This window comes from Suncus etruscus, chromosome 5, assembly GCF_024139225.1.
Source record: "Suncus etruscus isolate mSunEtr1 chromosome 5, mSunEtr1.pri.cur, whole genome shotgun sequence".
NCBI lineage: Eukaryota > Metazoa > Chordata > Mammalia > Eulipotyphla > Soricidae > Suncus > Suncus etruscus.
The window spans coordinates 17,891,668-17,907,865 of NC_064852.1; the positions used below are offsets into that span (position 1 = coordinate 17,891,668).

Consider the following 16,198-nt stretch of genomic DNA (forward strand, 5'->3'; position numbering starts at 1 on the left):
AAAACTTTTTTAATGTAAAAGGCACAAAATTTCTATAAGTCCCCATCATCACAGGTCAAAGTGATTGGACCGCATGATTGGACGCCCCAACCCCAACTCTCTTCCTCTTGCAATACCATCCCTTGGGTCCCAGGACCCTGAGCATCAGGAACACCTTGCCCCCAGTCCGGGGACCAGGCAGAGACTTTGCCTCCTCCTCTTGGGACAGGGGGTCTGGAGATGATCCTGGGCCCTGCGGGCTCCAGTGTTGGGACCCTGCGGATCCCAGTCACACGGGACAGGGATGCGGGGATCTACACCTGCCGTGCCCTCAACGAGATGGGAGAAGCCTCCGCAGAAATCCGGCTGGAGGTTGGACGTGAGTGGCCTGTCCTCAGCTTTCCCGCACTGCCTTGGTACTATTTCCTCTGTCAGGACAGGTATCCTGTTCTCACTGCTCCCTGCACTTCATCCCCACCTCTCCTTGTTCCCCTGTTCCTATTGCTCTGCTCCTCTCCCTGCACCTGGCCACAGCTGGAAAGAGATTCCACATGGGGCTGTGTCCTAGGGCAACAGCGATGGTGCCCCCAGAAGGGCAAAGGTCAGTCAGTGTCCCATATGAAGGGCACATTGAGACCAGACACAAATACTGTTTCTCAGATCCTCCCCCACCTTCCCATCCCTGCAGCCTGGGGCTCCCCAGGGTCCCCCCATGCTACAGATTTTGCTTAGATTCAGGTTGAGGACAGCCAGTGCTCTGGGAGTCTGAGCCCTAGCAGCTATTTGTTCGGGTTCAGCCCAGACGAGCACAGGGCCCGCACCTGCAGCTTGGAAAGAAATCAGATCTACCTGTGGACACAGGTCCACAGAACCATCTAGGAAGGGCAGAAACTTTCCCCTGAGAATGGCCTGACAGGATGTGTGGACAGAGGTCTGAGAGGAAGGACATGCTGGGACAGGGGTCCCCTCAGGGGGTATGGGAACACCATGGGGACCTCCAGCATGACTGCCATTTCTTCTGTCAGGACAAGTATCCTGGGGCACCATGGGCTCCCTGACGCTCATCCTCAGGCTCCATTCTGATCATCCCTGTATGAGCCGAAACCGTGCAACCCACATGTTCCCATGCAGTGGTCCTTGCGTGCGCTCATGACAGGAAGTTTAGTCTAGAAAGGAAATCTCACAGGAAGTTGGCCTTTTGGGGTGCTGTGCACAGAGGGGGCACTGGGAGCAGTGGCTTCATCTAGGACACCCCTACGAGGAAGCTCCTTGGGACCCAGGAGAGACCAGTGCTAGGGCAGGGTTGGGAGTATCTCAGGGACTCGTATAACCCCTTAAGATGGGTCCCACAGGGTCATAGACGGGAGCCAAATGTTGCTCCCCGCCACCTGCTTGGGGGTGCAAGCAACTTTACCTCTGTTCCTCAGGATGCTCAGGGCCAGATCAGTATCAAGGACAGGCTACCTGTGAACCCCAGACTTTCCAAGAGGAGACCCTCCTGGGTGCCCCCCCACTATCCCTGGATGCTGTCTGCTCCTGATGGGGCTGACTATTCTCCCCAACAGATGCCCCCCAACTGACGGAGCTGCCCCGTGATGTCACCGTAGAGCTGGGGCGAAGTGCTGTTCTGGGGTGTCGTGCCACTGGCCGGCCCCCTCCAAAGCTCTCCTGGCAACGCAGAGATGGCCAGTCCCTGAGGCCCTGGCGGGGTGACAGCAGAGGCCATCGCGACTCAGGACTGTTGTTCATCGAAAGTAAGAGGTTAACGGGTGACAAGATTGGTCAGGGAAGAGGGGGTATGAGTTTCCACACCTCAGCTGACTATCTGACAGGCAGAGTCCGGAATCCCTGGGCCCCCCAAAATAGCCAGGCCTTGACACACTTTGTCAGTGATTCAGAGTCACTGCACCACTCTGAGCTGCTATGACCTTAGTTCGATCCCTGCACCGGCCCCTCAGAGCATGAAGGGTGAAGCATACGATTATTTTTTGTTTGTTTGTTTTTGGGTCACACTCAGCAGCGCTCAGGGGTTATTCTTGGCTCTACACTCAGAAATCACTCCTGGCAGGCTCGGGGGACCATATGGGATGCTGGGATTTGAACTACCGTCCTTCTGCATGCAAGGCAAACGCCTTACCTTCATGCTATCTCTCCGGCACCCTGTATACAATTCTTGAGGCCTGTAAATGGCCATGAATATCCATGACCCTCCTCTTCACCATGAGCACCATTATAATCATCATCCTGTCATCATTTCCACCATCGCTGCCATTGGCACCATCACTATAAGCATCATGACCACCATGACCATCATGCTGCCATCTTCATCAACATCACCTTTATCATTCACCATCATCATCACTATCACCATCATCACAGTCTCCATGATTACCACCACCATCATCACCGCTAGTCATCACCAAGTTCACCGCCATCCCCATTTCTGCCCTCTACTGTGTCAAGCCGTACACTGAACCCTCTGTCCCCTCTCATCTCATGACAATATGTAGGTTTAGCTGACTCATCCCTGTGGACACAGATTGGCGCTCGGAGACCTTCTCCCCTCCCAGGTCCAGCTGGATCCAACTAGGGGCCCATCCCTTTCTGAACCCCTTTCCACACCTCTCTCCCTGCCCCCTCTTCTTGCGACTCTCCCGCCCCCCCCTTTCCCACTGTCCCTCTCCTCTCCTCTTCCCAGACCTGGAGTGTGGCCAGGTGTGTCCATCTCTTCCTTCTCTCCCTTTCAGGCGTGGCCCCTGAACACCAGGGCTCCTACGTCTGTGAAGCTCAGAATATCTTTGGGAAGGTTCAGGCTGAGGTGTGGCTGAATGTGACCGGACACGGTGAGTGGGGTGCCCTAGGGAGGATGAGGTACAGGGAGTTTCCCTTTGCCCTCACATGGGGGTGTCCAGTTCTTTTTTTCTTTGGTTCAGTCATGCTCCTGGCAGCTTCTCAGGAGGGCCCTTGAGTCCCTGATTTTTGGATAGTTTCTTTTGGGGGGAGTTTGGTTCATATTCAGCTATGCTCAGGGATCACTTATGGCAGGCTCGGGAACCCTATGGGATGCCAAGACTTGAACCTAGGTTGGCTGTTTGCAAGGCTGTTGTACTGTGGCCCCATCCCCTTCGACCATCTTGGACCCCCATTTGTGATGCCTCCACTCGCTTGTGGGATGAGCATGAAGTGGCCAACACTGTCCCTCTCCCCAGTGCCCCCTGAGATCGCCAGCAGTGCCCCCATCGTGCGGGTGCTGGAAGGGCAGCCTGTGTCCCTGCCCTGTGTCATTCTGGCTGGAAAACCCCTTCCTGAACGTCGATGGCTCAAGGCTGACCAGCCTGTGAGTAGTGGGGGCCCTGGGTTACTAGGGGTGGGGTACATTGGGGTGTCTCTGCCACCCTTCAGCCTCCTTTTTGCTGTGGCTTCCTTTCTTCCTTCCCTCCTCCCTCTTTTCCTTGCTTCCTTCCTCCCTCCCTCCCTCTCCCTCCCCTCTCCTCCTCCCTCCTTCCCTTTCTCCCTCCTTCCTCCCTCTTTCTTCATTCTTCTCTCTCCCTCCCTCCTTCCTTCCTTTCTTCCTTCCTCCATCTCTCCCCTCCCTCCCTTCTTTCCTCCCACTCCTCCCTCCCTCCCTCCCCTCTTCCCTTCCCTCTCTCCCTCCTCCCTCCCTCCCTTCCTCCCTTCCTCCATCCCTCCCCTCCCTCTCCTCCCTCCCTTCCTTCCTTCCTCCATCCCTCCCCTCCCTCTCCTCCCTCCCTTCCTTCCTTCCTTCCTCCATCCCTCCCCTCCCTCTCCTCCCTCCCTCCCTCCTTCCCTATCCTCCCTCCCTCCCTCCCTCCCTCCCTCCCTCCCTCCCTCCCTCCCTCCCTCCTTCCTTCCTTCCTTCCTTCCTTCCTTCCTTCCTTCCTTCCTTCCTTCCTTCCTTCCTTCCTTCCTTCCTTCCTTCCTTCCTCCCACCCCATCTTTCTGGTTGTGGCCCTGACCTAGCCTAGCAGCACAGCCCAACATCTGCTTCTGTTCTCTAGCACCCCTCATGCCCCCCCAAACCTCTTCTCTATTAGCTTCTCACCCCAGGAGACACTTCTGCAACCCGCCTTGGCTCAGACAATACAATTGGGCCAGTTGGTCAGGAGAAAGTGGGGCCAAATTCTAGCCCCTGTTCTGTGTGCATGTGTATGCATGTGTGTGCACCGTGCACAATGTGTATCTCTGGGAAAGACTGGCGTTGTGATCACCCCAGGCCCCCACCTTCCCCTGGCCCCTGGCTCAGGCTATGCCTTGGTCCTGTAGCTGGCAGTGGGAGGCCGGTTCTCAGTGCGTGCGGATGGCAGCCTGCACCTGGACCAGGCACTGCGCAGGGATGCAGGCTCCTACAGCTGTGTGGCCACCAACACTGCGGGGTCCCGAGTCAGGCTCATGACGCTGGTGGTCCAGGGTGAGTCCACGGGGTGAGGGGAGTCTGAGGGTGGATTATCGGGAGCAAGGGGAGCAGGGGATGTTGCCTGTGGAAACCCAGGGGAGGGTACAGGGTCCATGCATGAGGCCCCTGGTTGGAACCCCAGAATTGCAAATAAAGAAAAAAACATTAGAGACTGCTCAAGTTAAAAAGCAACAACATGGGCTAGAGCAATAGCATAGTGGTAGGGTGTTTGCCTTGCACGCAGTCAACCTGGAATAGACCTGGATTTGATCCCTGACATTCCATATGGTTCCCTGAGTCTGCCAGGAGTGATTTCTGAGTACAGAGCCAGGAGTAACCCCTTAGAGCCACCGGTGTGACCCAAAAAGTAAAAAGAATTAAAAAGCAACAACACAAATAGTTCATCCTGGGAGCTAGGCACTACCAGCAGCATTTTACAATTTTTTTTTTTGGAAGTTTCTTGGTTGGTTTTGGTTTGGGATCATACCCAACTGCGCTAAGTTTTTACTCCTGGCAGGCTTGGGGGACCCTATAGCATGTGGGGGAATTGAAGCCAGGTTGGACCCATACAAGGCAATTGCCCTCCCCTTTGTGCTATGGCTTCAGCCACAATCTTTGGCTTTTCTTTAAAGTGCCACCTCGGATTCAGCCCATGGCCACCTACCACATCACCAACGAAGGAGTTCCAGCTGCACTGCCCTGTGCTGCCTCAGGTGTTCCCACGCCGACCGTTACCTGGACCAAGGTAAGCAGGCTCTGGTGCTGCTAAGGGCCCTAGAGTGCCCCAGCCTCTTCCTGTGCCCAACTGCAGCACATGTCTCTGCTAAGCTGGTCCTGACTCCTCTCACTCTGCAGGAGTCCAGAGCCCTCCCATCTGAGGACACCCGTTATAAAGTGAGCCAGGACGGGACACTGCACATCACCCAGCCAACCCCACAGGATGCTGGGAGCTACACGTGCTCGGCCACCAATGCCGTGGGCTTCTCCAGCCAGGAGATGCACCTTGCTGTCAACAGTGAGTGTGCTGGCTGCCAAGGATCCTGGGCATCTTTACCTGGGCTGGGGAGCCAGTGTGCAAATCCTGGGCAGGTGGTACTTGGGGCAGGGCCAGTGGTTGACCTGGTTGTGGGGGGCTCACTCAGGCTAGTAAGTTCTGTGCCCCTGATCCTTTTGAAAACATATATTTTTATGAGAGACAGTTAGAATGTTGTTGAGAGGGGTCAGAGGGATAACAGCGGAGAGCACATTTGCTTTGCACACAGCCAACCCAGGTTTGATTCCCAGCATCCCATATGGTCCCCCAAGTCTGCCAGGGGCAATTTCTGAGTACAGAGCCAGGAGTAACCCTTGAGAGCCACGAGTTGTGGCCCCAAAACAAACAAAAAATTGTTGATAGTTGGGCCCGGAGAGATAGCACAGCGGCGTTTGCCTTGCAAGCAGCCGATCCAGGACCAAAGGTGGTTGGTTCGAATCCCGGTGTCCCATATGGTCCCCCGTGCCTGCCAGGAGCTATTTCTGAGCAGACAGCCAGGAGTAACCCCTGAGCAACGCCAGGTGTGGCCCCCCCAAAAAAAAAAACCAAAAAAAAAATTGTTGATAGTTGAGTTTCAGTCATACAATGTTCTGACACCCATTTCTCTATCAGAGTTCATTTCTATTTTTTTTCTTTTTTTGGTTTTTGGGTCACACCTGGCCGCACTCAGGGGTTACTCCTGGCTCTATGCTCAGAAATCACTCCTGGCAGGCTCCAGGGACCATATGGGATGCTGGGATTTGAACCGCCGTCCTTCTGCATGCAAGGCAAACTCCTTACCTCCATGCTATCTCTCCAGCCCCTACTGTTCATTTCTTTCTTTTTTTTTTCCAGTGTTCATTTCTGACCCTCAGTGTCTCCAGTTTCTTTTCCATCATCCCTACTTGCTTCTTTTTTTTTTTTTTTATCACACTCAGCAGTGCTCAGGGGCTACTCCTGACAAGCTGGGTTTTTCCAGAACCAGTCTGGGGTGCTGTTCCCTGTAGTCAGCCTTCAGTGAAGAACTTGAGTGACAGTCCAGCAGGGAGGGCGATTGCCTTGCATGCAGCCAACCCAGGTTCAATCCTTGGCATCCTATAGGGTTCCTTGAGCACCACCCGAATAATTTCTGAATGCAGAACCAGGAGTAACTCTGAGCACCACTGGGTGTGGCCCAGAGAGAGAAAAAAAAAAGAAACTCTGGTATCTCTGTCTCTCTCTATGTCTCTGTCTCTTTCTTATCTTCTCTCACTTTCACACACACACACACACACACACACACATACACACACACACCCCATCTTTTCCTATCTGAGCCTCTTGATGCCAATTTTTATTTTGGGGCCACACCCAGTGATGCTCAGGGGTTACTCCTGGCTAAGCGCTCAGAAGTCGCTCTGGCTTGGGGGACCATATGGGATGCTGGGGGATCGAACCGCGGTCCATCCTAGGCTAGCGCTGGCAAGGCAGACACCTTACCTCTAGCGCCACCAAGCCGGCCCCTTGATGCCAATTTTTTAATGTCAGTATTTTTATCTCATGAAAGAACCTAAATGAGGGGTAGGGGTGGAATGAGGCAGAGCATGAAAGAGAGAGAGAGAGAGAGTGAGAGAGATGTGTGTGAGAGAGAGAGGGGGGGAGAGAGATGTGTGTGTGAGAGAGAGAGGGAGAGAGAGAGAGAGAGAGAGAGAGAGAGAGAGAGAGAGAGAGAGAGAGAGAGAGATGGCCTGCTAACCCTGTGCCCAATCACATACACACCCAGTGCCATGAGATGGCAAAAGGCTACAGAATGGGCCCTTGATCTGGGCGCTGGCATCACAGCTTTAGAATGGGGTGGTGTGTGCTCCTGGGGTAAGGGCCAGGGGGCGAGCCTGCTCATAAATAGTAATCCTGGACCTCATGAGCATTGGAGAAGGGCAGGAGGGGAAGACAGGACCCGCCTTCTGGTCCCTGTCCCGGGACAGGACAACAGAAATAGGACTGGGGGGGGAGTGCTGGTAGAAGGTGTGGACCTTGGAGGTTCTGCATCTGGGCCACCAACCCAGTTGCCTCCAGTGAAAGGGGCTCCCAAACCTGCACCCCCTGTTTAGCAGAGCCCACCTCTCTGCTTCCAGGGCAGCTTCCCTGATTCCCTCCCAGCTCTGTCCATTGGGGGTTCCCTGCCCTGCTCACACCCGCTCCTCTGTCACCCCCAGCCAAACCCAAGATCCACGTGAACGGGGGACGTGACTCAGATGAGCCGCTCAAAGTCACAGCCAAGGCTGGTGAGCAAGTGACTCTGGAATGCGAGGCCCAGGGGTCCCCACCCCCGCTCGTCACCTGGACCAAGGATGCTCGCCCAATACCAAGAGACAGGTGAGCCATCTCTCCTACCTCTGGCCTTGGGCCAACTGGGGCCACACTTGGGCAGGGGGAAGCTGGTCACAAGGGGGCCAGGCGGGATTGAGGAGCTGTGTACACTGCAGGCATGGGGGTCTTGGGTCTGTTCCCAGGGGTGGGACCCCATGTACATTTCCAGGGGCATATATAGGATCTTGTGTACATTTCCAGGGGTGCATAAGTGTCCCATGTCTAATCCCAGGGCTGAGGGGTTCTGTGCACACCCCAGAGTAATGCGCATTTCATTTCATGGCCCACTCTTATCTGTGGATTCCCAGGCTCTTGTTCCCCTGAGACTGATTCTGGGGTGACCCCTGTCCCATGTTCTGCAGATATGAGCCTTGGGTGCTTATACTCGGGTGCAAAGCCTGCAGCCTTGTTCTCCAGTTAAACAGGGGTGAGGGGCAGTGAGGAGGTAGGGTGGACAGGACCATATTCCCACGCTCCCATGTTTCCATGTTCCCACCTGCTCTGTCCTCAGACCTTGCCTGGGGATTGGTTGCAGCTCCTCATCCTCAGACTTGGCTTCTTATCCTCCAGGGTGGAGGCAGGGTTGGGGAGGGGGGGGGCTTCCAGACATGCGGCCTGGAAACTCCAGTGCCCCTTGACCCCGGACCGCGGCTCTGGCCGGTGACATCAATGTTGGCAGGCCGTGCAGCGGCTGTCCGGCAGCCTATGTGTGTCTCCGAACATCTGTTCTGTGGACTCAGCCAGGCCTGGAAGCTGCACCCGCCTAGTGTGGGCGTGTGTGTGTGTGTGTGTGTGTGTGTGTGTGTGTGTGTGTGTGTGTGTGTGTGTGAGAGAGAGAGAGAGAGAGAGAGAGAGAGGAGAGAGAGAGAGAGAGAGAGAGAGAGAGAGAGAGAGAGAGAGAGAGAGAGAGACTTCAGGGCTCAGGGGGCTGCAAACTCTTAGCTCTGTAAACTGCTGCCCATCGGTGGAGTGAGGGAGTGAGGGGTGAGGAGAGGGGCTTGGGGAACCCTCTTGTATTCCCTAGAAATCCACAGAACCCTAGGGCCGAGTAGGCTGGGGCAGTTTATTTATAGCCTGTTTGCAGAACAGGGCGCTGGAGACCATTTGTTCAGCCCTCTTTCATGCTGCGGTTGCTGCTAGCTTGGCCAGAAGCCAGGACTCTAGATCTGCCACTCCCCATTTCCCTTGGCTCCTCCCTGGCTCTGACCACTTGGCCACAACCTGTGGAGTCTGAGGCGATGGTAGGAGATTATCTGAAGGAGCAATACACACGTGGGGAGTCCTGAACATACCTCAGGACCCGCCATGTCCCCCCTTACTAGGCCACTGGTTTCCCATTGGCCAAGTGGGACCAGTTTTGTCTCATCTTTTGGGATGCAGCTATGGAGGCTTGGGGCATAGAAGGTGCTGGAACGGTAGTCCGGCTGTCCCTCGCCCCTGTTTGGGCCAGGTTGCCAGCTCCCAGGGACCCCCTCACCCTGCCCGCATCTGACACGGCAACTCCTGAGAGACAAAACTTGCAAGTAGACAGTTGAAGATTTTCATGTGCTCAAAAGTTTCAGCCTCAGAGCATGTCACACTCCCTGAACACTCAAATCACTGAGCATCACTTTTATCGCACCCTACAGCCCTTCATTCATGTTTCTCCTCCTGGCTGGGCCTCTTGGAGTGGGGTTCCGGGGTTCAGCCACAAGAGGGTGGAGTCAACTGCTTCCCATGCCAGGTCCCCACCCCTCCTGCACCAGCATATTGCCCTCTATCCCCTGAGCACTGAATGGGATGGTATCTGCTTGTGGATGGGAAGGAGCAGTCTCCATGGCTTTGGAGGGGCCTTGGGGATCAAACACAGGGCCTCCTATAGCCAGAGGCTGCACTCGGGCCCAGGGCCACCTCCTTGGCCCAAACTGCTGGCTTTCAGAATCTCTTTATCCACTTCCTCAACAGAACCCAGAGTGGTTCTCAGACTCTGGTACAGAAACCACAGGAGACAAGTTCCCACATGGGCTGGGCACATGTGGACAAAGACACACATGGGCACCGGAGACAGACACAGAACTCAGAGACACACACATACATGGACATCACAGACACCATAGGAAGCACAGGGATACACAGACATACACAGCATGCACACAGACACACGGAAGCATACACTGGCATACATACAGGTATGCACAGACACATATGGGTGCACAGATGCGCTCAGACATAGATACACACAATGGCAAATACACAGAGCCCAGAGGGTACAGCAGGTACTTGTGAGTGGCCAGCCCGGGTTCCACCCTCAGCATTTGGTATGGTCCCCCAAACCCTGCCAGGAGGGTTTGCACCTGAGTGCAAAGCCAAGAGTAATCCCTGAGCACTGCCGGGTGTGACCCCCAAGCCGAACAGACCAAAATACCCAGACACACCAATATACAGTTGTACATAGCTCACACAGGCACACATGTAGACAGACCTACAGACACACAAACATACAGTTGCACAACTCACATGGCCACATGTAGACAAAAACACACATGTGGCATCCTGGGCTGGGGGCAGGCCCATTCTCCTCTTTGAAAACATTGTGGGTTTTCATCAAGTCCCTGAACAGCACCCAGGGGCCCTGGACAGCCGCTGTGTGTCCATCACCTGCTCTATTGTCCCCTATCTATCCCATAGGCTGCTCTCCTGCCCCCCTACCCATGACGCCTCACTTTCCACCAGGACATAGCAGAACGCCTGGCGAGGGAGCATACAGCTGCTCCCAGCTGTGGGATCCTCTGCATAGAGCCTTTGGTTGTCATTTTTCCCCAAAGATGGGTGGTCAGAAGTGTCCATCTGTGGGAGGGGGGCTTCAATCCCCACAGAGCTACTGCGGGAAAACCCTCTAGGGCTGTGAATTCAGTGTGCAGCCAGCAGAGGTGCCACTGAGCACCCACCAAGCAGGCACAGGCTGTGTATACCCTGCCTGGAGAGGGGACACGGGCTCTCTGTCACACCAGTTAATAGAGGTCCAGGGGTCCTGCCCTGATCAGAGTTGGAGCCCGCCCCGCCCCTTCAGGCCTCTGTCACCCAGCCCAAGCTGGACGATGGTGATTCAGTCTGGCCATGGTGGGAGGTGCGTTACCAGGCAATAGTGTGTGTGTTTGTGTCTCTGATGCTCTGGTCAGCTGGAGGTCTCCTGGGGGGCAGTGGGTAAGGATCTAGCAGCATGGGGGAGGGGGGATTCCTCAGGAGAGTAGGTGAAAGGCATGGGATGCACCTGCAAGGCAGAAACTAGCTGGAAGGGTGCAGTGGCTACTGGCTGGGGGTCATCCTGTTAGCATGCTGCTTGCACCCGGGGACCATGTGTCACGCCTACTCTCACTACACAAGTGGTTTTAAAGTGGGTATGGTTATCCTCATCACTCTGTCCTCCTCTTCTTTCTCTTTCTCCTCCTCTTCTTCCTCTTCCTTCTCCTCCCCTTCCATCTCCTCTCCCTCTTCAACTTCTTCATCTATTCCTCTACTGTTATTCTTTCTGGGGGCCCCAGAGACAACCCCCCCCATTGCCAATGCACTTCAGAGACTTGGCCCCTGGGCATGCTAGATTCTCAGGACAAACTGGAAGAGAGAATACTGGGGGTTGGTATGACCACCCCAGATCCCAAAAGGGGAAAATGATCCAACTATAGCCGAGTCTGCACAGAAAATGGACCATTGGCATATGGCCCCCTGTAGTTGTCTCTAGCAGTCTGGGAGTAGCATTTTGCAGAGCAGGAAACTGAAAAAAAAAGGGGGGGGCAGGAAGCAAGCCAGGAGATTGAACTCAGGGCTGCAGGGAGGAACCCTAAGGTGCTTAATCCAGAGTCTGGGCCAGTGGTCGATGGCGATGGCAGGGCCTGCTCAAAGCCAGACATGTGCACAGTGACGTCATGTCTGCAGGGTCCCTGGGTGGGGGGTCAGCTCAGCTGCAAAGCTTGGCTGGGGGTCACAGATCTCTCTGGATGGGATTAGCGTCTGGTCAGGTGGCCCCATGAGGTCACAACCGAAAGAACTTTTAGTTCAGGATTTGGCATTCCTGGTGCGTGGGTGCATGGAATGTCACTGGACATTCCATTTGTCCCACAGATTTGGGGAAAAGCACCAGCCCCTTCCCTCTGTACATGTCAAAGATGAAGCAGGGACACCCCAGAAGGCTCTGGTGGGGTAGGACAGGACTGGACCCATTGTGGGATTCTGGCCCAGCTCTGAGCTTCCCTGGGATGGGCCCTGGTGCTAGTCAGAAGCCTGGGTTGGGGATGGGCAGGCTTGGGCTTGGCTGTACTCCACAGTCTTCCTGAGGGGTGGCTGCTTGGCTGTGGATGGGGTCTCATGCACCCCCAACCCCTGCAGGCACGGCCTCCTTCCATCTGGCTCCCTGCGTCTGGCCCAGACGGCGGTGACAGACAGCGGTCACTACAAATGCACGGCCAGTAACCCTGCCGGTTCTGCCTCACGCCACTATGTCCTCGGGGTGCAAGGTAAACCTAGGATGTGCCCGTCTTCCCTGCCTGACCCTTCAGTGCTTGTGTCTCATGTCTACATCATGGTCCCTCCCCACTTCCTGTCCCTCCCTTCCCACTTCCTGTCCCTCCCCTCCTTACCTCTTGTCCCTCCTTCCCATAATTTCCGCCCTCCTTTAATATTTCCCATCCCTTCCCTACTTCCTATCTCTCCCCCTACTTCCTAATCCTCCCCTACTTCCTGTCTCTCTCCTCTACTTCCTGCCCTCCCTACTCCGTCCCTACTGTTTCCTCCTCCTCCCCCTACTTCTTCCTCTTTCCATTATTTCCTGTCCGTCCTTCTTCCACTTCCTGTCTTTCCTGTCCCCTTCCCTATTCCCTGCCCCTCCTGCTTCCTCCTTCCTATCCCCTTCCCTGTACCTCCCTTCCCCACCTTCCCTATGTTCCATTACTTTCTTCCCCCTTTTTCCTGTTCCTCCATCCACTCCCTGTTCCTATTTCGTCCTGTCCCCCTTCCTCTTCTTCTTTCCCATCCCTTCTCCTCTTCCACACTACCCTTTCCCCCACTTTCTTTCCTCATTTTTTGTATTTCCTGTTTCTCTCTTCATCCCTGACCTCTTGGTCGGGTCCACTTTCTAGTCCCTGAAAGCAGAGAGGAGGGCTTAGCGGGGTGGTGACTTGGGGTCCCAGTATGTGAAAAGGACCCTTCTGTGAGCCCCCTCCTGGAAAGCACCTCACCTCTGCATCCATCCCTTCCATCTGCCTGAATTATGACACAAGGAATTGTCTTCTGAGTGACAGGAATGTGCCTACTGTGTGGCTGTGGCTCCAGTTTGGGGTTTGTCTGGGACCAGGAATGGTGTTCAGCCCGATTGCAGAAAGCTTGGAGCCTGGCATTTCTGGGGGCGCTCAGGACACATCTGAGTACCTGAGATGAATGCGCCCATCTGCCTGATGCATGGCGGATTCTCACAACCCTAGCCACAGGCCACCCCAAGGTCTCCGTTACTCATTGGAAAAGAGGAGAAAGAGGCAAAGACACACAGTATTTTGCAACACCCACATTTCCCTGCCTGCGAATACACGTTTCCTGGAAGGCAGCCCCAGGACTGGTTCCCATCTGGCCTCTGGCTGCTTTCAGGCCGTCAGGGAAACTGTGACAGAGACCATCTGTCAGAAAAATCTGAATCTTGCAGAGAAAGGCACCCCCACGACTCCCCTTTTTACAAGTGGAGGCTCAGGTTGTGGGGGAGAGCTCAAGGTTCTCACCAGGCCAGGGCTGGCTTTGGATCCTGACGGCCTCTGCTTGCCTATGTGGTCTTCAGCTAGGCACTTGACCTCTCTGAACCTGCTTTCCTCCTCTCTGGGGTACAAGTATGCCCCTCCTGTACCCAAGAATTGTCAGGAGAGGGTGACATTGGGCATTGAAAATATGATTTTCAGCAGCTATGGAAGTATGGGAGTGGGGGATGCGTGCGTGGATGCTGCCTATTCCTGGAAAGGTTCCCCGGAAGTGGTCCTTGAATCTAGAAAGGGAAGTTTTTTTCAGTACCAGAAGCAGGGTGACCCTGGGGCCTGTGGCTCCCTCCAGCCTAGGGGACATCTGCTCTGGCCCCACCTAGCAAAGTCACACACTGGTTCTGAATCTTAGTTTTTCTCATCTGTAAAATGGGTCTGGAGTTAGACACCCAGAAAGAAAGATCAGAAAGAGGAAACCAGGGGCCAGAGAGATAGCACAGTGGTAGGGCATTTTTCTTGCATGAGGCCGACCCGGGACAGACCCGGGTTCAATTCCTGGCATCCTATATGGTCCCCTGTGCTTGATTTCTGAGCACAGAGCCAGAAGTACCTCCTGAGCACCACCAGGTGTGGCCAAAAAAGGCCAAAATAAAATTTTTAAAAAAGGAAAGAGAAAACCAGGCAGCCCAGACTGAGTGAGTGTATTGGGGGGAGAGTGACTGACCTCTGTGGCATGCTTCCCTTCACAAGTGGGTACTGGCTCGACACCCCCCATGGCCCCTCAGTACCCCCACAGGTGCAGCAGGGCCCCCGGGCCATGAAGGTGCTGGCAGGGGAAATTGTGGATCTCAATTGTGTGGCTGAAGGAAGCCCAGAGCCCAGCTTGACCTGGTCCAAGGATGGGGTGACCTTGAAGACAGGAACCCCGGAGGGCTCCCTCCGTTTAGCAGCTGTCCAGACTTCGGATGCTGGCACATACCACTGTGAGGCCTCCAGCAGTGCTGGGAAGGATGCCTGGGAGCTGGAACTTACAGTTCTGGGTGAGTCCCCCCACCCCAAACTCCAGAGCTTACTTACTCAGGAAGTGCCTCTTGTTCCGAACTCTTCTGGCTCCTGGCTCAACATTATGGTCCATTTGTTCTCTCCCTGATATTGTCCAGCAATGTCAGAACAGGGAGAGTCTATGAATAAAGTGTCCCAAGCCTCTGCCAGGTGTGCACGGAAAGTTCTGGAACAATGTGCTGAAACAATGGCATTGTTTTTGTTTTTGTTTGTTTGCTTTTGGGCCACACCAAGTGCAGCACTTAGGGGTTACTTCTGCCTCTTCTTTGTTCAGCTTAGGGGCTCCTATAGGAATCCGGGGATCAAGCCCCGGTTGGCCATTTGCAAGGCAAATGCCTTTCTGTTGTGCTATCCCTCTGGGCCCCTCAGTTGCACTGTTTCATCTTTGGAACAATCTGGGACAGGGATATTGGCAGGCCCCTGTGCTTGACAACCCCCTAGACTCCCAGTTTATTGGGTTGTGTATGATCTGGGGCTCTCCGACTTTACTCACTCGCAGTCTGAAGACCAAAGCATGGGGTTAACATCCCATAGTTTCTGCTTGAACAAGGGTTCAGCTTCCTGATGCCTCTGGCTTTTGGGGCCCCTTAGCCTTGGGCTCAGGTACCAGTATGGCTGTGTCCCTACCTTGCAGAGCCTCCACACTGGGGCACCCCCGAGACCAGCAGCTTTGTGGAGCGTGTGATGGGGGAGAACGCCAGCCTGCCATGCCCAGCCCAAGGTGAGCTATGTATGGGTACCCACCCCAACTGAGATTCCCGGGCCCTCACTACAGGGAGGGGGCTAGGATCCTCCCTCTGCTCCAGGCCTTCATCCCACAGACAGTCCCATGGGGATGAAGATATCCCATGCCTACAGGGACATACATGGACGCTCATAGAGGACAAGCCACTTGTCTGAGGTCACACCTGGGGATTTTGGGATTGTGGCTTAACCTTTTCCACCTGGGTGACCCCCGAGGATGCCTGCAGTGCCTGGGGATTGGAGCTACTTGACTTGAGAGAGGCTGAGATCTTTGTGACTGGGTTTTGAGGCACCCAAGGGAGCAACCTCTGAATTGCCCCCATTATGCCTGCTTCAGCTTGTCTACACTGGCTGATACCTGCATTCTGGGCCTTAGTTTCCTCCTCTGTATAATGGGGATATCTTATCAAGGGCTGGAAACAAGCTACCTTTCCACCACTCCACACCCCACCTTTGCCCTCCTACCACTTTCTTTGGCTTCGTGCTCTCCCCTTACTGAGAGAGTCTGTGCTCAGAATTTTCTAGAATGGCAAGGTTGTTCGGGTGTCCTGAAGCTGCAACTGATAAGAAGCCTGTCAGGGTGTGGGTGGCAGAGGCCCAGGGCAGGCACCGGAGCAGGAGCCAGGCAGGTGGGCCCAGGGAGCAGGGTGCCACCGTGTGTCCATGTTGGGAAACAGCAAGTAGCCCTTGAAGTAGCAGGTGGAGGCTCTGTGCCCACCTGAACCTACACCTCCAAACCTCACTTACCCCCATGTCAGTTGGGGACACGTCAGCTTCACCCAAACCTCCCCATGACCACTGCCTTGGCCACGCCACCCTGTGTTCTTCCCTTGCGAGTCTCAGAAGCAGAGCTTGGAGCTCCCAGTGAAGGGAGAAGGACTGAGTTAACTCCTGAGCCAGGCCCTGGTCCCCACTGACAGAGACATC

At 54.9% G+C, this 16,198-nt stretch overlaps 1 protein-coding gene across 1 annotated transcript in view; it reads left to right on the forward strand.

The window, feature by feature from the left end:
- The window catches only part of HMCN2 (hemicentin 2), a 145,846-nt gene that overhangs the window by 61,475 nt on the left and 68,173 nt on the right, over window positions 1–16,198 (forward strand). Inside the window, 11 exon segments of the mRNA XM_049772813.1 lie at window positions 209–358; window positions 1,545–1,733; window positions 2,727–2,822; window positions 3,189–3,316; window positions 4,264–4,408; window positions 5,026–5,138; window positions 5,249–5,408; window positions 7,601–7,760; window positions 12,117–12,244; window positions 14,251–14,505; window positions 15,162–15,248. Coding sequence (XP_049628770.1) covers window positions 209–358; window positions 1,545–1,733; window positions 2,727–2,822; window positions 3,189–3,316; window positions 4,264–4,408; window positions 5,026–5,138; window positions 5,249–5,408; window positions 7,601–7,760; window positions 12,117–12,244; window positions 14,251–14,505; window positions 15,162–15,248 — 1,611 coding nt within the window.